Source organism: Apodemus sylvaticus, chromosome 12, assembly GCF_947179515.1.
Source record: "Apodemus sylvaticus chromosome 12, mApoSyl1.1, whole genome shotgun sequence".
Classification (NCBI taxonomy): domain Eukaryota; kingdom Metazoa; phylum Chordata; class Mammalia; order Rodentia; family Muridae; genus Apodemus; species Apodemus sylvaticus.
Window position 1 is genome coordinate 37,799,047 of NC_067483.1, and position 27,304 is coordinate 37,826,350.

The following is a 27,304-nucleotide window of genomic DNA, read 5'->3' on the forward strand; positions in this document are numbered from 1 at the left end:
GGAAACTTTCGTGAAGACAGGGTGCTTCCTGTTCACATGCCTCTCCTATGCAAGCCACCTCCCTATATTGGCTAAAGACTGAAGAAGAAAGACTAAGTTTGCAAGCAGTTGGTACAACCTGGGGTGCTCTACCCAGTGCCAGCTCTAGCTTCCAGGCTCAATATAGGAGTGTTCTCCAGTGCTCCTCCAATACATTAGACAGAGCCTAGACTGAACGGTGATAAGGGCTGATGAATAGGTGGTAGGTTGTTTGTTTTGTTTTTAAAGAAAGGCAAACTTTCTCCCCAGGATCCAGGCTCCTTATGTGGCCCCTAAATGAGAGAACAGGAAAATGGAGATCTTTCAGGGAGAGGCCATCTTTCCTACAATCAGAAGCCACTGGGGAAAAGGCAGGGACCGGGAAATGACCTCAGTTCCATTCCCCAAAGCTCTGGAGATGTCCCTCCCGGACCTCCGAGCTTTCCCACCCCTTCCCAGGCAGGTTCCACAGTGGCAGGAAAACAGAAAAGGCAGGGCGTTTATTCCATGTCTGAAGGTGCAGGCCTGCTCTCTCCTGAGGACTCTGGGTTCCGACATCTGTCCAATTAGCATGGCTATGGTTGATACTGACCAGCTGTTTCTCAGAACCAAGGCTTCCTCGCAGGAAAGGCAAAGGGGGTCCCCAAAGCCCCAGCAGTTGGCCTCAACTACCCACTTTCTCAAATGCAGCACGGAGGGGCTGTTTGTGGGTTGCCTGTGGCCAGGAATGGGGATACTCAGGAAACAGCATAGGAAATAATGAAAAATAAGCCCTCCAATCCAGCACCCCAGAGAAGCAGGAGAAGCCCCAGGAGAAGCCTGCTGGTTCTGGGACGTGCAGAGTGTGAGAGGGCTGAGTCTTTTCTTCCCAAGACCCACCCAGTTCAGACCTCTGGGCCTGGGTCTTGGTCTCTGTGGTGGTAGCCGCATGCTCTCTCCTGTCGGTGCTGCCTAGGATGCTCAGGAGTCCCTGTCCTAGCTGCTCCCCAAGAGGACAGGCAGTCAACGTAATGCTAGTCTGTTGGCCAATGGCCAAGAGGGAGGTAGGCTAGTGAGATGCAACCAGAACTTGCTGTGAATTTGGTCTCACAGTCCAGGGATACAGTCTGAATGAGTCTATTGCTTCCGCGTGCCTTGTGCGCCCCCATGAGCTCACACATCCGGTGCTGATGGAACTCTATGCAACCTGTAGGGAAAGCACAGGTCAGCTTGGCACACCATTGAAGAAGCCTGCAGCTGGTACCCAGGCCATCGATGGTCAGGAGCTCCCAGCCATAGGTCCTCAGCTCTCCGTGGCATCCTTGTCCCCAGACACTACCTTCTGCTTGTCATCTCTGCATGTTGGGATCCCCTGGGAATCTCAAAAGACCCCCTAGCCCAGGCCCTCCCCCCCAGGGTCTCTGGAGCAGTCCCCCAGACCCCTGAACTTTTAGAAGCACCATTGTTCCGATGTAAAGACGCTCTGGGAGGCCAGAAAGGGGTTCAGATTGGTTCACTGGGCTCATTGGCTGCAGGGCTGAATGAGGAAGTGCAAATTCACCAAAACAAAGTTCTGAGATATTTGTAAATAGACTATAAATCACAGCAAGAGAGATTTATGTTGGCACCAATGATTAGAACTTCCTGCTCAAGAGGACGGAAGCTGTGGAGGAGAGAGATTCTCCTCAGATGGAATGGAACTGGGAGTGGATGCCTCCCCAACTCAGGAACCCTCCAACACTCTGAGGACGGGCCACAGGGTCTGCTTGATCCTGGTTGCTCTCCCTCCTGAGCCTGTCTACTGTCTCACAGTAGCACCGTGTGAATGAGAATAGCACCTGGAGATGCATTGTTTTAAGGGCTTGGTCCCCAGTGGGTGGAACTATTTGAGAGGGATTAGTAAATATGGCTTTGTTGGAGGAGGTATACCAGTCAGGGTGGGCTTTGAGGCTTCAAAACCCATGCCAAGCTGGACACGGTGGTGTGTGTCTTTAATCCCAACACTCAGGAGGCAGAGGCAGGCAGATCTCTGTGAGTTCGAAGCCAACCTGGTCTACATAGTGAGTTCCAGGATAGCCAAGACTACACAGAAACCCTGTCTCTAACAAATAAGCTGCTTTATACAGTGGGACTGCTACGGAGCAGACCTCCTGGGCTATTTGGGCAGTTCACAGTCCTGGTGTGTATGTCCATACCCACATTCTCTTTTGTGACTTTTGGAATCCCAAAGCTTGAGCACTGCCTCTGGTCCCCGCCCACAGGAGGGGTGCTATCTGGAGATGCACCAGCTTCTGGTCCCCGCCCATAGGAGGGGTGCTATCTGGAGATGCACCAGCCTGGTCCCCGCCCACAGGAGGGGTGCTATCTGGAGATGCACCAGCCTGGTCCCCGCCCACAGGAGGGGTGCTATCTGGAGATGTACAGTCTCTGGTCCCTGCCCACAGGAGGGGTGCTATCTGGAGATGTACAGTCTCTAGTCCCTGCCCACAGGAGGGGTGCTATCTGGAGATGCACCAGCCCGGTCCCCGCCCACAGGAGGGGTGCTATCTGGAGATGCACCAGCCTGGTCCCTGCCCACAGAAGGGGTGCTATCTGGAGATGCACCAGCCTAGGCACTCTGAGAGGGTGGGAAGGATGGAGCTGAGGGGGCAGGAGATAGACTCTGGGCAACAATGTCAGTTTGTCTGTGCTGTGGTTTCAGGGCAAGACACGGTGGCGACCACCCCAGGACACCTGGGAGGATCGCAGAGATGGTGTGAGAAAGCCGTAGGCATATTGCCCATACTCAGTGCAGATCTCCACCCTGACTCAAGCCCCCTGCCTCCAAGTCCCGCTCTGATGTACTGAGGCTAGCTGGCTTCAAAGCCTATGAGTTAAACCCACAGCCCCTCAAGATGGTGCCCCACTTGTGGACAAGGCCTTACACTCCAATGTGGTTGGTTGCTCAGAGAATCAGCAGGTACTATGGAGTCTGCACGGGGCGCCCAGGGAGGACACAGCCTTCCCCAGACACAGTGGATGCTCACCGTTCGATGAGTCTGTTGTTGTCCTGGAGATCAAAGGCCAACAGCTTCATATCGTTACAAAGCTCCTGCATGCTGTCCAAGGCACAAGACAGGGACGGCTGAGGCCTCTTTGGCCTGGCATGAGATGAAGCAATGAGGTTTAACCTCAGCCTCCTCCTTCCCTCCAACTCTCCAGAACTTACTGGAAGACCAGGTCCTTCGGATCAGGGCTGGGATGAGGAGATCGTGGTGGTCCCTCAGCTCTCTGTTCGGAAGCTCTGTCCAGAAGGAGCTGATCAAAGATCTAGGGGGCCATGAAGGTTAGTCTAGAAGGACCTGTCAGCTTTCGCGTGACTGGTTAGGGGACATGCTGAATGAGGGTAACTATCTCCCTAGAGCTCCTAGAACTACCCGGTCTTTCAGCATCCCACTCCTTCCCATCCTGGGAGTCCCCCTGCTGTAACTGCCTTCCTTCATCTGTTCTGGGCTGAAGGATTCAGTTTGCCAAGTTTCCCTTTGGCTCTAACCTAAACCTCTCATGAGCCGTGGTTTGGGAAGATGCCGTTCCCGGGCAGTTTCTGAGGCTGCCCACCTCATGGGCAGCCATCTTCTTGTCGCTCCCCCTCTGTATTCCCTGTGGCCAGCTGCCTTGGCGGAGAGTGAACCAGAAAGCCAAGGAGAGCTCACACAGCCTCAGGAGGAGCCTTGAGACCACCCTGGCTTATAGTGACTCTCAGTCTGAAATCACTAGGAATGTTCCTATCCCAGGCACATCTGTGAGTCAAAGACCTCCGACCCTCGTGGGCACCCCTGATTTTGGTCAAGGCTGCTTTGTCCACTGGCAGGAGGTGATCCAACTGCCCCTCCCCTCAGCAGCCCCTGGAATCAGAAAGCACCCACACCTTGCTCAGGCTCTCCTGGGCTCCCCGGGCTTCTGAGTTACAGGTAGCCACAGAGTGGCCAAGGAGGTGCAGGTGGTTCTGGGCCTTCTGTACCTGCCTTGAGTAGAGAGCGAGATTAGAGCAGGACATGACTCTCCACGGCTGAGGATTCGCTCGCCAGAGAGTCCTAAGCATTGAGCTCCCTCTAGGACTGTCCTGGGAATCACCTGTCTCTCTCTCTTGCCGTCTGAGGGAACTGAGAGAATCCCGAGAGACATCCTTGCCCGTGTAAATGTAGCTGGGTCACTCTCTCTCCTGGTTACCTGGTTACTGGCAAACCCAGAACCAGGTAAGGCTCTGACAGTGGGAGCTGACAGCCCAGGCCAATGCGCTTCTGTGAGTACTGACAGGCCACGCTAGAACATTTGTGGGAGGAGTATCCGTGCCTCCATTTCCATAAGAAACGGAGGGCAGTGCTTGTGAATTCTAACCTCTAATCAGTGGGCACACAGGGAGGGACATTTCCCCAGGGCACAGAGGAAATCAAGACCCAGGTCCATTAAACCAACAGTGGGGGCTCAACTCTGAATACACACTAGACACTAGGATTATGGGGGATAGCTCTTAAACTACTGATCTGATATCTAAGATGTGCCTAGGCCCGTCCAATCAGTGTTGGGGGTTGCCAGGCATTGATTTCCAGTGTGTGGAGGAAGGGGACCTGAGCCCACGACAAGCCCTCAGGCCACACAGCACTCAGGAAACCCTCCTTGTCAGCCCCTCCCACCCCCACCCCAGGGGACCTTCAGCCTGTTAGAAAAAGGAGTCCCAAATTTGGGAATAGTTTGAGGGATGAACTGTTAGTGGGGCCTGCCTGGCCTGACTCCCTACCCCCCACCCAGTTCTCCTCCACAAGGGAACTGGTGTTCTCCCCAGAGAGAAGAGACCCGTCATAACAGATCGCACGGCAGGCGAAATCCAGATTTTTTAGGGGGCATCTTCGCCTACGTTCTAGCCCTCAGTCTACTGTGACATTAAGGAGGGACCAGTTCTTTGAGCCTGGGTCCCCCTCATCTCAGAAGGGAGGGGGTAACATCTGCTCTGTGAATGCTGGGGAACCAAAGGAGCACATCTGTAGACACCACCCAGCACTCGGCCGGCGGTCACCATGTCTTCACCTCTCACTGAGTCCTCTCCTACTGAGCTGTCCACAGAGCCCACATTCTGCAGCCTGGAAGGGCTGGGCCAGCCCAGGCTCCTTGAGTTCAGAGAAAGGGCCAGGCTGCTTACCTCATCCGCTTGCCGTGCGTGACCAGTGACACCTGATACGTCTGCACACACTCCTCCTGGAACACGTGCAACAGCCTCTTGGCTAGATGACTAAAATTTACCCTGGAAGAACAGAGACTTCCGTGGTCTAGGGGTGAGCAGCCAGAGCTATCTGCATGCAGCCTTCGCCCTCCCACTGCTAGCTGTCACAAATGCCAGTCCCTCCCTCCACCCGCAGCAGGGACATCTCTCAGGGAAGAGAGGATGACATACATTTGGGTCCTAAAGCCCAGAAGTCAGCAAAGCCACAACGTGTATTAAGGAGACAGGGGAGGCAATACAGTGGTCAGTGAACACATACACTCTCAACCTGATCCCTGGGAGAAAACAAGGATGCAGAGGTCTGGAAAGCACATGATAGGTGTGTGCACTTGTGTGTCTGTGCACACATGCAGGAGTTAGAGGTGGTATCGCTCTGGGAGGAAAAAAAATCTCCAAAAAGCCACCATGGAAGACCTCATGGAAGACGTGGGTGTCCAAGAAACAGTATCTATGAGATGCCCGGCAGGCTCATGTCAAGGTCAAAACAGGGAGGGAGAAGGAACTGATCTGAGAGAATAATTAGAGAGAAAATCCTACAAACGCGTTCATGCTGGGAGTAAAGCCAGTTACTTCAAGGTTGACTGTGAGAAACCTCTGACTCAGCTGTGACCCTGTATAAGCTGGCTCGGATAGTTACGCCCTTTGCCCAGCCATGGCTAAGGGGCAAAGCGCTTCACTATTTCCCCCGCCCTCCCAGAATAAAGACCCTCCCACCCCCCTATGAGCTCCGCCCTCCGGCCCACCTGCCTGCCGGGAAGGGGGCCACTCACTTATCCAGTTTGTGGATCTGCTCCTCGTTGTAGCTGAGCCCTGAAGGAACAGATGGGGATGGCGTCACCACTCAGTTAGTCAGGAAGCCAAGTTAAAGAGATGAAGACAGCCTAGGGTGGGGGCTAGTTTTTGGGATCTCAGGTCTAGGGGAGCCCCGTGGGGATGAGGACATGGAACATCAAGTAACTATGACAACACTGCTGTCGTGGTGGAAAGACTGAATATGATTTAGGTAGAATGGAGCTGAGGAGAAACACTATGGGGCTCCAGAGCGAGGCAAACTTGTGGGGTGGGCGGGTGTGTGTATGGGAAATGTGGCAGGTGGCAACACAGGGTGAAATGGTCCTCAAAGATGTTAGCGTGGCTTTGGCCCTGTGTCCTCCACCCTCTCGGGCCGGCAGCTCCCTGGCATCCCTGGAGTCACTCACAGGAAGGCCACCAACTTCCATCTCTCCCTTTTTACCCAGCAACTTTTTTTTTTCCAGAAGGAACAGCTTACATAGTCCTAGCTAGTGCACAAGACCTTAAAGCTCTTGCAATGGGGAGAGACTGCCCCCTGCTGGGCTTTGAGTGAATAGGTCTCCCAAGGATCATTAGCTCCAAGGTTAAAAGCAGCAGTTGCCAACCTGTGCATCTTGACACCTTTGGGGATGACTGCCCTTTCACAGGGGTTGCCTAAGATCATTGGACAACACAGATATTCACATAAAATTACATCTATGAAGTTGTAACAAAAATAATTGTATGGTCCGGGGTCACTACAACATGAGAGTCTGTATTCAAGAGTTGTAGCATTAGGAAGCCTAAGAACCACAGATTAAGAGGAGTCTGGTTTGCCCTTCCATGCTCCCATCATCACCCCAGGAGCAGGTCCTGGGCCTACACTAGTAAAGAGTATTGTGTTGTTTGTTTTTGAGACAGCGTCTCTCTTCATAGCCCTGGCTGGCCTTGAACTTGCGATGTAGACCAGGCAGGCTTTGAAATCACAGATATCCATCCACCTGTCTCTGCCTCCTGAGTGCTGGGACCAAAGGTGTGCACCACCACGCTCGGCAGTGCATGGAGTCTTTATGAGCACAACTAACAGAGTGCTACTTAGGATGGTGCCTACCATCGAGGGTTAGAAGCTTTAGAGCTAGGTGTCAGGGATACGGCCTTCCAGACATAGAAGTAAATCAAACTTCCTCCAACTCCTAAACCACAGCAGTGGCCCGCTGGGCACAAGGCCTTGGCTGAGTCCCAGGTCCTGCTGCTTCCAAGGCCAGGAGGGCTTGCCCTTTCCGTGCCGTCGGAGGCCAGGCTCCAAGGGAAGATGAAGGCCCCAGCGGAGAGAGATGGCATGCTCTGTGGATCTCCATGTCCTCACTAATGACCACAGGACACTGGTGGCCATGGAGACCTGACAGGTGGCCATGGGGACTGCAGACCTGGATTTTTAACTGAATGTACTCAATTCATGTAAACTTGAAAACTGAAGCAAAGCAGATGGTTTTTCCACTAAATATAGCTTTTCAATCGTGTGAAGACGTATCACATTTACTGAACATTTATCTTCCAGACAGAGAAATAAAGTATATAAAATACCCAGAGATTTTGAAGATTTAGCACGAAAAGGAGAGAATATCTCTTTAGTGGTTTTGTTTATATTAAGTATGTGCTGAAATGACATTAGGATGTATTGAATTGAATAAACTATGTTAAATTACCTTCACATGCTTTTTTTCTTTTTAATTTGGCGGTAAGAAAACTTAAATTAGACATCAGGTTAGATATTATGTTTCTCCTGACACTGCTTTATAGAGTATCCTGGGGCCAGAAGATCATTAGGCAAGGAGGCAGGTATGGAAATGTTTGGAGCACAGGGAAGGACAGAGAGTGAGCTCTAACGTGTCAGCTCCCCAGCTAACTGGGGCTTCCATTTAGAACTTGGATTTCCCCAGCTCTGTCCCCACCCGTTCCCAGGTTCAACCCTTACCCTGACTACTCCACCCCATCCATCTCAGGCAAGCAGGTTTCCACTCCTAAGCCTACGAAGGGTTGCTCTTGCCCAGAAGGTCTTTGTGGGCATTAGCAATAACATAAGAAATCTCCTAGTCCAGGAACTCTAATGGGAATTTCTTCTGATCCTCATTCCCAGATAACCTGGCTTTTTTGGTGGTCCACTGACATAGTGGAAGGGCTGTGGAGACAGTTCAGTAAGTGCAGTGTTACTGCACAGCGTGGAAACTAGAGCTCAGATCTGCAGTGCTCAGGGAATGCTGGGCAGGTGTTGTGGCCACCCATGAGCCCAGTGCTAGGGAGGTGAAGACAAGCGCTCCCCAAAGCCAGCTGGCTAGCTACATTAGCCAAAATGGTGAACTCTGTGTTCATCAAGTACGAGACTCTGCCTCAACATATAAAGTGCAGAGCAATCGAAGAAGACGCCAAGTATCAATCTCTGGCCTCCACAACATGTAAACACACATGCATTCACACACACACAAAACCCACACACATGCAAAAACCAAATCAAATGAAACTAAAGGGTTTCTTTCTTTTCAGGCCCCTTTCTACATTACCCACGCGCCAGCTCACTGTATCCTGTATCCATATCTCCTGAGTGTCTATCATGACAATACACTCGGGCACAGTGTCTCTCAGGCAGCATGCAGGCAGGGACTCTCCTGCCTTAGACCAGCAGAACAAAGCAGAGAAGGTGGAGGGGAAAGCAGAGGGAGGGCTCCTGGCCGTTGGCTCTCTCCAAAGCTCACCTGGCCTCATCCTGGATTTCTTGAACTGTTTGTAGATGAAGTGCATCTTGTCCAAACAACACTGAATCTTCTGGATACTGTGGGCAGAAAGCAGGAAGACTCAGACGCCACAGTGGGAGGGGACAGGTGGGAGCTCGCTCCTGGCAGAAGCAGCCTCACGGCCACAGAGTGGATGGCATGTGATCAGCGAGTGGGAGAGACTGGCCTGTCTGGAAACTTATTTAGATGACGGAGATCAAGTCCTTCCTTCTCTGTTCTAGATCTCACCTTGCCTTCCTCCCTGACTCCCCAGCTGGTGAGACAGGCGGTCTGGACTGGGTAAAAGAGCGTCATCTTCATAATAGATCTAATACCTGCTCCATGAAAGGAACCAGCAACCCTACCCAACCAGTAAGGCAGGGCGGGAAGATGGCCTCTCGAAGGCCTTGTCAGCCTGGGGTTTAAAGCCATTGCTGCTTCTCTGCCTTGTTGTTCACACTGGACACGAGTGCTTCCTTTAGGGCACTAGGGTGTCCCTCTCCCCTTGGGCCCTCCCACGCACTCCCAGGGATTTCTAGGCAACCCCCACCTCAGGTGTTTCTGGGCTTGGGCTAAATGCAGGCTTGTTCCCAGGGCCTCACACAATCCCTCTGCTGTCCTGAGAGGCTGCCGTGAGGATGAGATCTGCTGAGGGGAGTCAGATCCATGGTTTCACGTGCGTGAACTCAGGATTGCCTCGTGAGTGCAGAGAGGCACCTCAGTGCACACAGGGTTTGTGACGCACACTAGCAGAGTGGAGGGGGACACCTAATCCAACACACTTATGCTGTCTACCAGGAGAGCTGGGTGTGCTGTGAACACCGTTAATCTCGAGCACCCGTGAAGGCTTTCAAAGTTTATATGATGAGTTCTAGGACAGCCACTGTTACATAGTGAGGTCTTATAAAAATAAAAATAAACACAAATATTTATAAAAAATGTAATTATAAAAAATAAAGATAAAAATAAACAATTAAAAATAATAAAAAAAATTACCATAGATGAGACAGAGCACATAAGACTGTATTCATTTTAGGTCAGGTTCTGTGAGGGAAGAGCTAAGTAAACCTTGTTGTTTTCAAAGGTGTTTGAATTAAGAATTGAGGACGTGGGACATTAGCTCTGTAGAGACCTCAATTGCCTGGTCTCAGTGGGACAAGGAAGTCTGTGGCTCTGCACTTGACGGATTGTCGGTAGGCATTTTTAGGTCTTTAAAAGCTACAAGCCAGGAGCTGGAGAGATGGCTCAGTGGTTTAGAGCACCTGTTGTTCTTGTAGAAGACCAGGGTTCAATTCCCAGCACCCAAATGGTTTACAAGCATCTATAGGTCCAATTCCATGTGATCTGGCGCCCTCTTCTGACCTCTGGTGGCACTGCATGTATGTGGCTGACAGAAGTAAATGCATGAAAAACATCTATATACATAAAATGATAAGATAAATAAATCTGTTTCTTTGTGCTTTGAGACAGGGTTTCTCTGGGGAGCCCTGGATGTCCTGGAACTCACTCTGTAGAGCAGACTGGCCTTGAACTCACAGAGATATGCCTGCCTTTGCCTCCCCAAATGCTGAGATTAAAAACATGCAATACTACACCCATATTTAAGAGATTTTAAGTCTATATGGTCTGCCCGCCTGCCTGTCCGTCCACCTGTCTGTCTGTCTGTCTGTCTATCTGTCTATCTACCCATCTATCATGTGGTACTGGGAATTGAACCTGGAGCCTAGCACATCCTAGGCAAGCATTCTTACCACTGTGATACAGCCCAGGCAAAATGAGATAAATTTAAAATCACTGCTGTAAGCTCTGGGGGTGGGGGCTGGGGGGTGGATCTAACCCGAAGCCCGCCCATTGTGTACTGACTGTGACTCAGAGAAAGTGAACCTCTCGGAAGGAGCCTTCTCTCATCTGCTAACCGGCAGCACTGGTGTTTGTCAGACTCAGTGAGATGCTCTAGGTGAGAGGACTGCTTTACACACACACACACACACACACACACACACACACACACACACAGAGAGAGAGAGAGAGAGAGAGAGAGAGAGAGAGAGAGGGAGGGAGAGGGAGCCGGGCTTCCCTGCAGAGCTACAGCATCTGCTGTGATGCCCTCCCTGTGAGTCAGGCTCCCAGTTAGGGCAGACCTCACTCCAGAGGCTGGTCTCAGGAGAGCGCCTCTGGTCTCTCTCTGGGACTCCCCTCCTGCCCCAGTCCTTGCCCCTGAAAAGAGCACAAACTGACTCAGAGAAAGCAGATGAGCCTTTGGGACCACCGTGCACCCTCCTTCCCCGCATCACCACACAGACGACAGGAATCTCACAGACCTTCTGTTATCCGCATGAATCTGATCCCAGTTCTTCAAAAGCTCTTCACTCAGACAGCCCAGGCTCCTTTGGGTTTCTGTGACATTGTGGGAACATTTAGACAGGACCTCTGAGAACTGTGGGGCCAAAAGAATGAATCCTGTAGGGCCCTGACTCAAGGCCATGCCAGGCAGTCCGCAGGCCCACTCTCCCCAGCCCTTGTTCCCGTAGAGCTGTGCCCTCCTGGTTCGCTCACAGTCTGCAGCCTGGACCTCAGCTCTGTGGCTTCCTTTAGTTCCTGGACATCAGACGTCCCAGCTCCACTGCTGAACCTGACGGGAAGTAAGGATAAGGCTACAATGGGGGCTCAGGAGACAGATGAAGAGGTAGAGGACTCTGTACATGCACTGGGCATGGCTTCTTTGTGACAGTCTTGTTGGCTTTCTGAGGGTTTGAGACAGAAGAACCAACTTGACAGGGGCCCTACGCACCAAGGTTGTGATATTGTTGAGCATTGTAAAGAAAAAAGTTGAAGCCGGCAGTGGTGGTACACGCCTTTAATCCCAGCACTTGGGAGGCAGAGGCAGGTGGATTTCTGAGTTCGAGGCCAGCCTGGTCTACTGAGTGAGTTCCAGGACAGCCAGGGCTACACAGAGAAACCCTGTCTCGAAAAAACAACAAACAAACAAAACAAAATAAAAAAAAAAACAAGAATAAAAGTCGAAGTAGGTTGAAACACAGGAATTCATAAAAATATACAAACCTACAATGCAAGGTAGCTATTAGTAACCTCCTTGCTAGAAAGTTCTATAACTAAATAGAATGAAGTTCTTTGCAGTAGAACCTATATTTCCTAGCAATCAGCAGCACACTGATGGGAGGCTACCAGACCATAGTGGTCCAGGACTTGCACCATGAACATACCTTGTGAAATGATTGACAACTCAACCAAGAATGATTGACAGGTAGATTGACAAGAATGATTGCATATCTGTGAGGTGACAAGGTAACACCACCCTGAAAGGTGCCAAGGTAACTCTACCCTGGTTCTTTTGCTGGAAAAATACACCTACACAATAAAGAAATCACATGACTGCTACCTGTGTTGTATACCCGGGAAGGATCCAGCTTTATGATGTGTTCTGATACAAAACGTTTAACTTTTTAACAGTCTGTGGAATCCCTAACTTACCAAAAATGCTGCCGGGGAAGAAGAAGCCAAATGACAACAACAGAAAGCTCTATGAACCTGAGGGCGGGGCAGTGGGCCTCGAGCTTCTGTAAGCCAGTGGAACGAAGGCAAGGTGTGTGTGGGGTGAGGTCAGAGGGAAAAAGTTAATAAACGAACATAACAGAACTATCACACACAAAATGTAGTCTGCACTGGTTCCCAGTGTGGACAAAACAAGCTGTAAAAAGAAATTGTAGGACAATTATGACAGAAAGTTTCCAACCATGGTACAGAGGAGAAGAGAGCTCATTCACTCACTGAAGACAGCAGGTTATGAAACGCTAAGGGACAGAATGCAGGTGACAGTTTACACACATGCACACACACACACAATCATGCACACAACACACATGCATGTACTAAGGGAAGAGAGCTCACTTGCTGAGTAAAGCAGGTTATAACATGCTAAGGGACAGAATGTGGGTGACAGTTTACACACACACAAGCATGCATGCGCATGCTTACACAGAATGACAGACAAAGATGTGGACCAATGGCATGTGAGGACTCATGTCTTGGAGGGAGGTGCCTTCCCACTTCCTAACTTTCTCCCACCAGTATGTAGTCTTTTTAAATAACCCACTCTCTCTGTTTTTATTTAAAAATTTTAGCCAGGCAGTGGTGGTGCACGCCTTTAATCCCAGCACTTGGGAAGCAGAGGCAGGGGGATTTCTGAGTTTGAGGCTGCCTGGTCTACAGAGTGAGTTCCAGGACAGCCAGGACTACACAGAAAAACCCTGTCTCGAAAAAACCAAAAAATAAATATATAAATTAAATTAAATTAAAATAAAATAAATAAAAATAAATAAATAAAAAACAAAAATTTTGATCATGCTTTTCCCCTCTTCCAACCCGGACCCTCCTATATCCCTAACCACCCAACTTTATGTTCTTTTTCCTTCTTAAAAAACAAACAAACAAACAAACAAACAAACAAACAAACCTCAATAGAACAAATGAAATCTTGTGTTGGCCAGCTACTCCTGGCCATGGGGTCTTCTGTGGAGTGGTCATTATACCCAGTGATACTTCACTGGGTGTCACTGATTTTCTCTGTGCCAGCGGGTATCAACTACAAATAGCTTTTTGTTTAGGGGTAGGACCTTTCTTTCCCCTCCCAGACATTAGCATATTTTCTTTCTTCTTTTCTCTCTCTTCCTTCCTTTTCCTGTCTGTCTGTCTGTCTGTCTGCCTGCCTGTCTGTCTGTCCGTCCGTCTGTCCATCTCTGGTCTCTCCGTGTAATCCTCATATCCTGGAACTTGCTTACTATGCAGACCAGGCAGGCTGCTCTCAAACTCACACAGGTGCTCATGCCTCTGCCTCTGAGTGCTGGGATTGAAGACATCCATCAGCACAGTCTTTACATGAGAACAATTAAAGAAAGAATCCTCTGTCTTTTTGCTTAGAAATTTAGGGTCAGAGAAGGACGGAAGAGGTGAGCAGGGTCTCAAGTCCACCAGAGCCTCCGCGAAGGCAGGGACTCTGCGTTGCTTTACCCACTCGAGAGCTCCACAGTGTTTAGCACATAGCGATCATCCAGTTGTGCCTATTGGCTTGTTATGGGAGTGAATTTATACTATTGAGGGCTGGGGAGTGGGGAGACCTCAGGATTACTGAGACCTGGCTTGATACCCAGATCTGTCCAGCCAGAGACCCTCGGGATAAAAGACAGGAAGCCTGCCTTGCTAAGGAAGCACTCTGATGACGGAAAGGATGATCAGATGGGAAGGAACACTCTGCCTCCAGCTCAAAGGTGACATTCCACTCATGAAAAACGCCCCCATTCCACTGTAGGTGACGCGCAACCTTTAGACACCAAGGCTTAGCGGAATCTACAGGTCTGCGGATGTCAGGAAAGAATGGGCAGCAGGACTCTGGACTGGGAAGCTTTAGGCATTGGCCAGGGCACCAGGCAAGGAAAGGTACTGCGGCCCATGGTCCCCTGCAAGCCACATCTGGTCTCTGCGGGCTCCTTTGTTTTCCATCCTCCTCTGTACGCCTGACACCCCTGGCCTCAGAGCCTGGGAGCCAGAGGAGGAAAACCCAGCTCCTGCCACCCGCCTCTTCCTACAAGCTGTCAGTCCAGGGCAGGGGACAGACAGACACCCCACACATCCCTCTACATCCCCCTCCCCAGCTTGAGAACCCACAAAGGATCACAGGTGGTTCTTTTCTTGGTACCAACCTCTCTGTAAGTGGCCCCTCCGGGATTCCATCCCTTCTCCACCCACCTCCCTCCCTATTCACTCCAGGATGCTCGCCTCATCCATTCCTCCCACCCCCCACCTCGGTGACTCGGCTCCGGCTCCCGGACGGCCCTTCCTTCCCCAGGCTCATGTGCTGAGGAAGGACTGGCTGCAGCAGGCAAGCACAGACCCTTCCGTGGGGCGGAAGCCACACTGTACCCATAGAAGATATCCAACAGGCGTGCTCACGACGGCTCCCACCCTCGGTCACCACAAAGGGCTCCAGCCCTGTCACGTGACTGGAACTAGTTCTTTCCCTTTATCCTCCCTCTCCCATTACCTCATCATCAGTTCCAACCAAGCCCTGGGCACACATAGGTATCCAACCCACCCTAGGAAACTCCCTGTACTTCCGAGGGAAGGGCTCAGGTTATTGGGGGGTGGGGGGTCCCCAGGGCTGCAGAACTCCCAGCTCTCCTCACGGACACACTACACCTTTCAGAATTCAGGCGATTCTATTTCTCTCCACCTTTCACTGGCTTAGCTCTTTCTTTTCACCTCAGAAGGCAAGGCCAAGTTGAGGATCCATACAAAATAGGAGCAAAAGCGACAGAGAGAGGCTGGAACAGTCTGGATTCCCTCGCTGCCGTGCACGGACAGAACCTGGGAATGAATCCCTTCCCCTGAATTCTCTCCGGGGCTTCACACAAATGAGGGTCACGAGTCATTCAGGGCCCTGGTGAATTAAGGTCCTACCTGGGGTAGAGGATCTGCTTTTTCTGGGACGTGAAAGGATCCTTTTGAGGATTTGCCCTTCCTGGGGTAAGGGATTGCCCTAGATCCCAGAGGCAGGGCCACGATAGATTTCTCCCTGTGATAGGCAGGACTAGGCCGAGGATGGAGAGACATTTGGGAAGATAAGGTTTGAAGGACCAGGTGAGGGTGCTAATGTTGGGGGCGGGGAGCATGAGAGCTCTGGTTGGGGAAGGCCTGTACATCATCTCAGGGGTGAGGAGCAGAGAGGAGAGCCAAAGGGCCCCAGTTGACCCAGGGGGAACACCCACCTTTCGGTGGCCAGGCTGCTGCTGAGGAAGAGGAGGGCGGTCCGCGTGGCCTCCAGCGTCTGCTGGCACGTGTTCTGAAGCACCTCCCTGTGTGGGGCAGCCCAAAGTCAGAGGCACCTCCACCAGGGCGCTGTGCATGTGGGCGTGGCCTCGGAAAGGGGTAGGGAAGGTCTGGATGGGTGTGCTACACCCACAGGAGCCACTTCACAGTACTCACAGGACCCAGTGTAACCCTCGAAGCATCAGCGCCTGTCCATCCAGCAGGACCCGCGCCAGCCACAGGGCCTGGTAACCAGCGCCCAGCACCCCCTGAAACGTACAGATGTACAGGATCAGTCCTTCCTCGTGTCAAACCCCCTTCTGCCTCCTGGGGGCGGCCCCTCACCTTAGCTGTGCTGTAATCGGCCTGTAGGTCAACCTTAGGGACGAACTTTGGGACATCCAGAGCAGCTGCAGACAAAGACTCTGTCTGAGGGGCCTGCTTCTATAGACTGGGTCAACACTTAGGCCACCTTTCCTGGCCTCCAGTACACAGTCGCTGCTGATCTCTCTTAAAGCTTCTCAACTCTTTCTGGGCCCAGCGCCTTGCAAACCTTGACACCTCCCCCCACACCTCCACCCCCGTGGATCCTTGAAGTCTTAGTTGTTTGCTGCCACCTTGTGGCCAAATTTCAGAACTACACTCTTAAGCTCAAAGCCCTGCCTCTATTAAGCATGATCCAAAGGAGAAGAAACAGTTATCCTAGAAATTAAGGAAAGAAAATCCAGGTCTCTGACCACCAGCCCTTCTTCTCAGCGGCCTGGACTCATGCTTCTTCCAATTCAAACTATCTGAGACACCCCCACCAGTAGCAGAAACTGTTGACACATAAATGCTCCAAATGCCCTGTCTCTGTTGGAGGATCCGGGAGGGAGAAACCCAAGGAAGTCTAGTTACCAACTCAAGTCACGTGGCAACACAGAGGCATGCGCAGAACTCAACCCCAAATTTGCTCTACTCCATGGGTCAGAGAAACACTCACTAAGAAAACAAGTCACACCTTAGAGGATGTCCAGAGTATAAAAGATTCAGCCTGAGCGGTCTACTCACGGTCCCTGAAGGCCAGCCCCTTGGGCGTGTCGCTGGCCGTGCTGAACAGAGTCAGAGGGCTGCTGGCAGCTGTGTGGGCGATGTGCTGTGCCGGGAGGCTGGGCTGGAGGACACAAGGGTGACCCTCGAAGAGGTACTCCTGATGTTTGGGGGCCACATTGGTCTGCTCATATACAGCCTCCAAAAAGATGGTAATCCTACACCCGTGAGAGGAGAGGAGAAATGCGTCAGGAGGCACCTTGGGGAAGACGCAGCTTTTCTTGGGTAAGGTCTGGGTGGGGGGTGTGGTTGGTTATTGTTGTTGTTGGTGGTGGGTTTTTTTTTTTTTTTTTTGGTTTTTTGGATTTGTTTTTTTCGAGACAGGGTTTCTCTGTGTAGCCCTGGCTGTCCTGGAACTCACTCTTGTATACCAAGCTGGTCTCGAACTCAGAAATCCGCCTGCCTCTGCCTCCCAGAGTGCTGGGATTACAGGCGTGCACCGCCACCGCCCGGCTGTTGTTGTTTTTAATAAAAGATGGAGAGGCAATGGGCAGGATGGTACCACAAGGCATGAGGGCTGTCAGAACGAGGGCCCAAGCATCATAGTGGCTCTTCCCTAGGCTACGGAAGAGAAGTACAGGGCCTCGGAGCTTCCCATGAAGATGGAGAAGACCCCAGAATCCCAATGCCTACTCTGCCTTTGTGCCTGACCCTGCCATACTGCGTCAAAATTCTCCCCATCCCCTACGGTGCTTCAGGTGTTGGGGCACATGGCTGTAACCCCAGCTCTTGGAATGCTGAGGCCAGAGGATGCATGGAGAGTTTATCAGCTGGGGCTACCCAGCAAGATCCTGTCTTAAACAGCAAAGACCAAGGATATAGTGAGAGAAGGGGTTCTATGAACAATAAATTACAGACTCACGAAACCAAGCACCCCATCTCTGAGACGGGCAGTGCCGGCTGGAGGCGGGGGGCGGGGGGGGGAGTGTGGAATTTGAAACTCAAATAAAAAAAGTCTGTTTGTCTTGAACTTGTTGGAGATAGTACTTTCCCCAAATGTGTTTTGGGAGATGGTTCCTTGGACCCACACCAGGGAAGACTCTTTTATTTATTTATTTTTTTGTTTTTTTGTTTTTTGTTTTTTTGAGACAGGGTTTCTCTGTGTAGCCCTGGTTGTCCTGGAACTCACTCTGTAGACCAGGCTGGCCTCGAACTCAGAAATCCGCTTTCCTCAGCCTCCCAAGTGCTGTGATCAAAAGCGTGTGCCACCACTGCCCAGTGACAGGGAAGACTCTTATACCCTCTCTCTGTTGTTCCCACTCACGTGTTATGGGCGTGGATGTAGACATGATGCAAAACCGCCTGGGGCAGGGAGAACACGTGGATGACCGTTCGCTGCAGGATGTCACTGGTCTCCGCAAAGAACTGATCGAAGCCCCAGCACTTAGTCTGTTCGACCTCCAGGATGTTGGCCAGGATGGGCACCAGCTGGTTCTGCAGCCCCCTACACACAGAAGACACGAGGACTGTCAGAGCTAGGGCCTGAGTGTCCAAATGGAACGCCCCAGGCTATAGAAGAACCGAGGAGGCCCCTCGGGCTCTGCTGAGAGAACCTGGAAGTCTTGACTCGCCAGAGAGACGTGATCCCTAGCCTAGACTCCAGAGAGCGCCCGCCCCTCCCACTCACATGGACAGTTTGCAGGTGATGGGGAGGCCGTAGCTCCACTCCAGGGGACCATTCTCCTGCTTCTGAGTCCCTGCAATAGCCCCAGCTGGCTTCTCTGTGGTGATTCTATACCTGTAGTGGGGCAGAATCAGGGCTCTAGACCCCTCCCCCGTCCACCCATCATACTTAAACGATAAACTCCAAACAGCACAGTCCATGTTACTTGGCCACTGCACGGTAGGCTGGAAGATAAAACTGTGGCATCCTGCTCCACCCGTGAGACCACCGCAGGCTACAAGCTCCTCGCTTTAGACAGAGAGAGCCCTTCTCACTGTTGCTATGGCTGTGCCAGGTCCAGCCACCTCCACGTCTGTGCCATGCCGAGCTCGGCACCATATATGTTCTCTTCTTTTCTAACTTCCCCTCCAATCTATCCTTCCCCAGCAGTTCATCCCATTCCTACTCCCGCCCCCACCCCTAAGCCTGATAATATTGGTTCCACACAGCTTGCCCCGGACCAAGGGAGGACACACAGATAAGAGAAAGCCCCTGAGGTATCTTCCACTTATTACAAGACCGAGAAGGGATCAGATGCTAACCATTGGTCAGCTCTGAGGGACCCAACCAGGAACAGTTTCACACTCCTGCGCATGCTGAAAGCTTGCTGTGGACCCCAGCACCTCTGACCTCCGAGGCCACCATGCCCTGCCTCTCTATAACCCCTGAAGACCATTAACTGTCAACAGTGCAGACACAGTACTTACAGACTGCCTGCCACCCCCAAGTCCTCTCCCCTCAACAGCGAGTTACCTACTGCTAATGTAAGCTTCTGCTTTTCTTCCCTAAGAGTTCTTTCTAATGAGCTCTCAGCTCTAGGCCCAGTAGATATTCTCCCAGCTGCCCTCTAGCTGGAGCCTTGGGAATTTGTCCTAAGATTGGCTGCCTTTTTCCTACACAGAATCAGTAAGAGTTAAGTAGATCCTTGTGTTGCAGGTCCCTCATTTCACTGGTTGGACACTCCATCTCTTTGGTTCTGAGAGGTACATCCTGGCGACCCCTGTCTTAAGTTCCTCCTAGCAGTCAGTGAGACACTAGGAAGATGCTAGACCTGGGTACCAGCTCCATCTTACCCCTGCAGGCTCTGTAACTTCCTGAAGCCTCAGTGGAGACATAGTGAACTAGGAATGGGGACAGGGCTAGAGGGAACCCTGAAGGTAGGGACTGGGGATACGAGATGCCCCAGGGCCCTGTGGAGGGAGGGCCAGGTGTCTGGAAGAACCCCTTTATTCCCTGACGCATAGCCCACCGTACATGATCTCCTTGTTGCGCCGGGGCCCACCAAAGGGGATGAAGGGCAGGCTACCGGTGGCTGCATGGTACAGGGTCACCCCGATACTCCAGAGATCCACAGTCACCCCAAATGCCTTTTGCTGGGGTTTGCGAAGCACTGCCCGCTCATACAGGTCAGGGTGCTATGGGAGAAAGGCAGAGAGCAGCCATGGAGGGACGGTGTGGGCATTCCTAGGGGACTCTTAGGGAGGCACAAAGCGAGGGACTTTAGCTCGGGGCAGAAGGTCTCCAACACGTCACTTACCAGGTACTCCTCCGTACCATAGACAGAAACAAACTTCTCCTCATCGTCCAGCTTCCGGGCAGCCCCGAAGTCAGAGAGCTTATAGATGCTCTGCCCCTCCTCGCCCACCAGGCGCATGATGTTCCCAGGCTTGATATCACGGTGGACAATGCCGTTCTCCCGCAGGTGGTTCATGCCAGCCACTGAGGACAGACAGAGCGCTAATGGCTTGGCCTGGCTAGGGATGCGTCAGTCTAGAGTTTGTTCTGGTGGAGTTTCTGCCACCAGACTCAGGTGAACTCAAGGGTACAGGAAAAACTGGAGAACAGAGATGCCCCAGGGCAAAGGAGGGACATTCCAAGCTAGAGGGATGGGTCATTGGTTACCATTGCACTAGTTACTCTTCCAGATGACCCTGGTCCAAGTCTCACCCCGCCCCCAGGTCATCTCACCATGGAAACCAGTTGATGGAGGGTGATCGGACACCCTCTTCTGGCCTCTGCAGGCCCCGGTCATGCATGCAACACATAAACATATGCAGGCAAAACCACCCGGATACATAAAGTAAAAATAATTTAATAAGATTTTAAGGTGGTGGTGGTAGTGGAGAGATGGTTTTGTTGAGAGCCCTTGCCATTCGTCCTGAGGACCCGAGTTCAGTTTCCAGCACCCACACGATGGCTCACAGCCATTTGTAACTCCAGATCCAGGGGATCTGAAACCTTCTGGCCTCTCAGGTTACCAGGCACACACATACACACACACACACACACACACACACACACACACACACACAGCATGCATGCATACATATAGGCAAAATACTCATACACACAAAATAAATACAAGGAAGGAGTCCCAAGGACATCAGAATATAAGACTCATTTGGATTCTTTGGGGGAGGTAAAATATACCTAACAAAATTTATCACTTTAAATCTATGTAGCCCAGGCTGCCCTGGAATTCCTGATTGGCCTGCCTCAGTCTCCCCAGTGTGGATGGGGAGCAAACAACGTGGTTCTTCAAGTTAGTGGGTTTTTAAGCACACAGCTCCATAGCTTTAAGCACATTCACACACTATCATGCAAACATCCAATGCTCCTAACCAAAAACTGCCCCTCCCCATTAACCAGCATTCCCTACTCTGTGTTTCCATCCTCCCCACCCCCCACCAGTCTCCCTCTGTCTTCCACAACTCGGCTCCCCTAGAGGCTGTATCCTAGTGGAAGTGTGGGCTTTGCTTTCTGCAGCTGGTTTGTCCCTCAGCACAGGGTCCTTCAGTTTCATCTGCATTGCCTTGTGTGTTAGAATTCCCTCCCCTGCGCAGTTACACTCCGCCAGCCACCTGCAGGCACCCAAGTGTACCCTGTTGGGCTGGTTCACCTGTGGACTCCGGTGAAGGATGCTACCTGCCTTCAGCTGTGGTACATACATCGTTTTAGAATTACCATTTTCTTAAAGCTTTGAGCCAAATTAACCACGTGGGACCTTCTGGCCCATCCCTCTGCCTCAGGCACGCTGGGGTGCCTGTTTCAGAAGATCACACTCATCCTGGGCTTTGCAGGGCCCGGGGGACAGGGCATGGCTCACCCACACAGCGCAGTACCACCAGGAACTCCTCTTCAGGAAGCCCGAATGTGTTCTCGGGGTCTTCCAGCACGCTCAGCAGGCTCCCGCTGGAGCAGTATTCCATCACTAGCACCTTCTGCCGGCTGCCTCCCTGTGAGCAGGGCAGGAGGAGGCTTGGGGAGGAAGGTACTTCCCACTGTCAGGAGGTTGCCTAGCGAGAATCCACGGTGCTCATGCCTGACTTCCGGCCTCTGGCTTGGCTTTCTCGTGCCTCGTGCCCAGCTCAGACCCAGAAAGCAACCCAAGACTACCTCTTCTAAGAAGCCTTCTCTGATTGGGCACTGATTGCCCTTTCTTTTCCAGGGATTCCCCTGTGTGGTCCCACACCCTTGAGTGTTATGCCCGTTCCCTCCCCCCTCCGCCGCCTTCCCCCCAACCCCCTCCCCACCCCCGGCCCTTCCCCAACCAATGCCTACGGACAGCAGATGAACATTGCTCGCCTCTCCTTGGACTTCAAAGGTCGAGGTCAAGCGCATTCTTCTCTGACCAAGCAGATCATGCAGCCCAGCAACGCACCGTTTCCTCCACCGCGAACAGCTTCACGATGTTCTGGTGATTCAGCCTCCGCAGGACCTCAAACTCCCTCTCTTGTACCTCAGGGGGCCGCCGGTAGCTGGCTGAGTTGAAGACTTTTACTGCAACCACCTCTCCGGATTTCTAGTGTGTGGGCACAGGGTGAGAGAGTCAGCATGGGGACCACCCCTGCTGGGGACCTACACCTGTGTGTGTGTGTGTGTGTGTGTGCTGCAACCTTTCCCTCTCTTTAGCCTCTCCCCCCCCAACCCAGCCCCAGAGGAGAGGAGCAGGGGCTGGGTGGGCTCACGTCCGCAGCCCCTTCCCCTACTCAGGGAGCTGGAACACCGCTCGGAAGTGACACTCCTGATGTCCCACAAGGGTTGCGTTCTCGCTCAGTTTGTCATGGATAAGAACTGCCCAGGCTGTCAGTCTCTCCTGTCTCCAGTTCCTGTGCATTCTGACACAACTCTGCAGTCACTATAGGACAAACCCAAACAGGCCCAAACTCACAGCCCTGCTGTTCCTAGATGGCACTTGCTGTCCCCTCCTCTCTTGCCTTGTTCTCTAGTCCCAACGCGTCTCTGACAGAGGCACCATTCCAAGGAATTTCCCAGCATCCCACACCCCAGGCCAAAACCCATGGAGTCCTTCCTCATCAGAATGGACAGAAATAAGAGTCCTGGGACCCTGTCCAGCTCCATAGAATCTTAATGCCCAAATAGAGGCCTAGCTCCAGGGCACGGAAGGGTCTGGGGCCAGAGCTGCTGTCACCTTGTTTCGGGCCTTGTACACACTGGCAGTGGCCCCCTGCCCTAGCAGGTCATCAGTATGCCACAGGTAGTTAGTGGTACTCTGCATCTCCTGGGCTTGGCTATCTTCTTCCTGGGAAAACAAAACAACCAACCATATGTATGTGTGTGTGTGTGGGGTTCCCAAGGTCCCATGTCTGACCTGCAGAAGACACTGGTAGCCAGTCAAGACCATCCCATAAACGTCTCCCAAGATCATCTCATAAAGGACTCCACGCAGCCACGGCATAGGCAAGGGAGCTGGGGCACAGGAAGATTAAGTAACTTCCCCCCCAAAAAAGCAAAATGGCGGGGGGGGGTGTCTACTGGGCCCCCAAGCTTGCATCTGTTCTACTCTTGGGGACTTCTCTTTGTCCTGTGCCCCAGGTCCCTCCCAGAACCCTTCAGAGGTAGGACTCTGTCTCTTCTTTCAGGCACTGGGAACTTAAGAGTTTCTGCATCCAGGCCTGGGATTGTCCCAGGAAACAGACGCAGTGTGAGAGGAAGGGCCCTGGGTCAGCAAAGGTCAGGCAGAGCCAGTCACACCACCACAAATCTCCAGGATTGCAACATGAGCCTGGAGCCCCCACGCCCTCTCTGCCTTTGTGACCCCTGACTTCCTACTGCTGGGAGCTAACCACTGCACACCAGGCCACCAGGCGGCAGGTCCTGCTCAGGGCTTGTTCAGCCTGCTAGAGGGAGCAGGGCAGCATGGGAGACCACCAAGGAGGAAGGATGGGAGGGCAAGAAAGGGAGGGGTACATGTGAGGGAGTGGGGGAGGATCTAGGAACTCCCAAGGGCTCAAAGCTCCGGGGAGATCTGAACCCCCACAACTCTGCTCCCCATCTTTGTGCTCATCTTGTTCCCTCCTAAATCTGGTTCCTCTAACGTGAAGGCTCCAGAAAGTGAAGTCTCAGAAGTTACACTCAGTGCCTGTCTGCAAAATAGGGCCAGACAGGGGATATCTCTGGGGATGCCTGCCGGGTGGTGGTGGTGTGCACCTTTAATCCCAGCACTTGGGAGGCAGAGGCAGGAGGATTTCTGAGTTTGAGGCCAGCCTGGTTTACAGAGTGAGTTCCAGGACAGCCAGGGCTACACAGAGAAACCCTGTCTCAAACAACAACAACAACAAAAGAGGGACCACCAGCCCTAAAATACTTTGAAATAAAGCTACATCAGGCAGACCTCTAGCATCTCACTAGTGCTCAAACCAAAGGTGGCTCGATCCCAAGCCCTTTCTGTCTGTCTGTTTGTTTGTCTGTCTGTCTGTCTGTTTGTTTGTTTAAGACAGAGTAGCCCAGACACTTTCCCTGGTATTGAGGATGGTTTTGAACTTGTGTGTCTACCTCCTAAATGCACGGGTTATGAGTGTATACCATGACTGCCTATCACCTTGGTGCTGGGGACTGAACCCTTGGCTTCATGCATACTAGGCACGCCCTTTACAAACCCAGGGAGCTATATCCCAGCTTGTAGTCTAATTTAAAAATGCAGGGAGATGCATAGGGAGCGGTGTGTGAAGTGGGGGTGGGGGATGGGTGGGGGGAGCACCCTCTCAGAGGCAAAGGGGAAGGGGGATGGGATGAAGAACTCTTGGAGGGGGGACGAGGAAGAGGGGCAGCATTTGGAATGTAAATAAAAAAAACAATGAAAAGAAAATGCAAACTTTGGGGCTGGAGAGATGGTTCAGTGGTTAAGAGCACTGACTGCTCTTCCAAATGGTCCTGAGTTCAAATCCCAACACCCACATGGTGGCTCACAACCATCTGTAACGATGTCTGATGCCCTCTTCTGGAATTTCTGAAGACAGTTACAGTGTGCTTACATATAATAAATAAATAAATAAATCTTTTTTTAAAAAAAGAAAGAAAAGAAAATGCAAACTTTGGAGAATGTAAGCTTTTGAGCCAGAAGCCATTTGAAGAGATCAGAAGTCACACCCTAGTTTCAGACAACGAACTCGGGTTTGTGTCATGCAAAGGTAAGGGTGCCGATGATGAGGCCTTCTGAGGGCAACATGAACGAGTTGCCCATGCTTGTCCGTATGGCTGAGGAGTCAGCCCATTGCAAGGCTCAGACAGGACACACTGAATATACAGGTTACATGGCTGCAGCCTTGGGAGCTGGGGGCAGTAGACTGTGTCACCTTCATGACTCTACCTAAGCTGGTCCTCAACCAAGCCCTGCTGCTGCGGCAGTGGGGTGCACAGAATAGCACCCCAGACGGGCAGCACAGCCCTGAGTTCTGTGCCTAGAAGCTCAGACCATGGCACATCTGGATCGGCCCTCCTCCCATCCCCTACTTCCTCCTGTACAGAGTCGGTGAAGTCTTCAGTGAGTCAGCCCCGGCCCGCCTGCCCACGGACTGCTATCCTCCTTGGGGGTTCCTCTGTGGCAGATGTACATACCTGCACTCCAAGTGGCCCAGAATCAGGCAAAGACTCTCCCTGGCAAGTGTGTGTTATGCTTTCTGTCTGGGGCAAGTCCAGGAGCTGAGCTACACCGGAAAGAGAAGGGTGGGTGGATGAGAGGCCCCTTCGCGCTGTGCGGTTTGATTCTCAGCCCCATCAAAGGCCACCAGTCCCAGCCCTTTAACCTGTTCCTGTTGTCACCTTCACTACAGTTCTTGAGGCGAGGGGGGAGGGGGCACGCCCAGCCTCTTTCCAGCCGTTCTGGGAGCCTCTCCCGGTTATTTGGGCCACAGTGGGAAAGATGCCAAGCAGAGGCCAGTGGAGGCGCCGCCGGAAGCTGAATCGCTTCTATCAGCATGCTGAGAAGCAGCCGCCAGGGGAGCCTTTTTGGCCAATCGTGGTTCTCCTCAGGGCCATAATGGTCCCTGCCCCTCACTGGCCTCCAAGCAGTCCGTACAGAGAGTGTTTTCCCACAGAGGGAGTGCAGAACAGCACCAGGCTCCCGGCAGCCAGCACAGGAAAGACATAGGACGCGGGCATTCAGCTGAGTGTTGATTTGAAGCAGCGGCAGCTGACTTCCCCACACCACCCTCCTCCACAGATTCAACACACTCACCCCATCTCCCATCTCAGCTGCAGGGGAATGCAGACTTGTGGGACTGGGTGGCACCCCCGGGAATTCAGGCCTTGAAGTCAATCCATTTCTAGCAGTGCCTAGAAGATCCTGATAGCTATGGGCTCCCAGAATCCATAGGCAAAGCAGGTGATGGTCTGGAGTCTGAAGGTTTTTTTTTCCTGCCTCTCTGATAACAGTGGGATACCCAGTCCAGGCTGTAAGCTCTAGCTCCACTTCCTGATTCACTTCTCTCTCTCTCTCTCTCTCTCTCTCTCTCTCTCTCTCTCTCTCTCTCTCTCTCTCTCTCTCTCTCTCTCTCTCTCTCCCCTCCTCTTTCCCTCCCTTCCTCTCCCTCTTAAAGGGACAGGCATCTCAACAGCTGCCGCACACACCTCTGCTCCCCCATCAGAAAAGGGAAAGAGGATCCTGTAAGTCGTCAAGTTGGAAGCCATAGCGCCATCGCCTGAGCCGCAAAGAAAGAAGCCAAGACCTGAGGCTGGGGGCTCTGTGTCAGGCCCCTGACTCCTCTGCTGGCCTCTCTGGAGGGAATTCAAGGATCTGCTTAAAGTCAACGAAAGAGGTCCAACAAGTTAACCAATTTGAAAACTGCCTAGAAAAGACCAGGACCTGTGCTTGCCCTCCTGGAGGTTGGACAGGATTTGTCTTCCTTAGAGCTTGCAAGAACAAGTGCACACCCAGATCATAGCCCCTACTCTGACCTTACACACAGCAAAACCTGCCCCGCCCCCACCCAGGGCCACTTTCTGACTGGGCCTGAAGGCACTGTGTGCTGTAGGTCCTATGGATGGCAGGGGATGGAGGATCTGGTAAACTGGAGAGTGTATTTTCAGACCACATTTGATGGTATCAAGTTCTACACACCTTTAGTAATTTGCCCACCTTCCCAGGCATAACCCAGTACCCCAAATATCCTGGGAAGCTGGGAAGGGGTCTGTGCTGCTCTGGTTAAATCTGAGTGGGCAGCTGGACAAGGGGTTAAAAACCAGGAAATTCCATGTTTCTCTAGAATGTTGGTGGGACTTTCCCCTGGCCACACCTGGTGATTTCCTCTGCCGGCCCCACCCTACCACAGGGAGGAGAGGCAAGAACAGGCCCAGAGCTTGCTGCTGACAGATCCACCCAGTGCCAACGGGACAGCTAGAGCCCTTGCAGTGACTTCTCACAGTGAGGCCAGTGAAGCCTGTGTGTGACAGGTTTTCACCTGGCAGGAACGTGGGGGGATTGCATTTGTCGATCACGGCCTAGGTGAGGACAGAGCATGCATTTTCTCTAGCACATTAACTGGTGCTGTAAGACCCCCTTCTCTGAGGTCTCACCCTGTAGCCATGCGAACCTGTTCAACATGGCTACTCGATCAGTCTAGAAAGGCACCTGGGTTACATTTACGGTCAGGGTACCCCTTGCGCCTACGAGGGGCACTGTTTTGGCCCGCTGAGGTA

General features: G+C 52.2%; 1 protein-coding gene across 10 annotated transcripts; it reads right to left on the minus strand.

The window, feature by feature from the left end:
* Positions 1–499: 499 nt before the first annotated feature.
* Positions 500–26,117, minus strand: Ikbke (inhibitor of nuclear factor kappa B kinase subunit epsilon). 10 transcript variants are annotated; one of them, XM_052200210.1, is made up of 22 exons: positions 25,845–26,117; positions 25,226–25,314; positions 22,800–22,910; positions 22,029–22,169; positions 21,474–21,603; positions 19,905–20,086; positions 19,622–19,782; positions 18,332–18,442; positions 17,969–18,148; positions 16,666–16,862; positions 15,961–16,025; positions 15,793–15,884; positions 15,576–15,662; positions 11,350–11,425; positions 11,115–11,230; positions 8,776–8,852; positions 6,025–6,064; positions 5,174–5,275; positions 3,905–4,001; positions 3,206–3,306; positions 3,024–3,137; positions 500–1,204 (listed from the first exon to the last, which is right to left on the minus strand). In XM_052200210.1, exons 3-22 carry the CDS (start codon positions 22,884–22,886, stop codon positions 1,171–1,173), a joined length of 2,190 nt encoding a protein of 729 aa, XP_052056170.1. In that variant the 5' UTR covers positions 22,887–22,910; positions 25,226–25,314; positions 25,845–26,117; the 3' UTR covers positions 500–1,170. The 10 variants fall into 10 exon arrangements, with proteins under 10 accessions (XP_052056170.1, XP_052056163.1, XP_052056164.1 ...); XM_052200203.1 differs by lacking the exon at positions 25,845–26,117 and adding an exon at positions 25,430–25,577; XM_052200204.1 differs by lacking the exon at positions 25,845–26,117 and adding an exon at positions 25,430–25,576 and having other exon boundaries at positions 3,024–3,095.
* Between the last annotated feature and the right edge of the window lie 1,187 nt (positions 26,118–27,304).

Excerpts from the sequence above, each read along its gene's own strand:
- Ikbke (XM_052200210.1), bottom strand. The coding sequence starts at position 22,886 with ATGCAGAGTACCACTAACTACCTGTGGCATACTGATGACCTGCTAGGG. Across the intron at positions 16,026-16,665 it reads GGGGCTGGCCTTCAGGGACC|CTGCTCTGGATGTCCCAAAG; the intron begins GTGAGTAGACCG and ends CTTTGTCTGCAG. Across the intron at positions 5,276-6,024 it reads CAGATCCACAAACTGGATAA|GGTAAATTTTAGTCATCTAG; the intron begins GTGAGTGGCCCC and ends CTGTTCTTCCAG.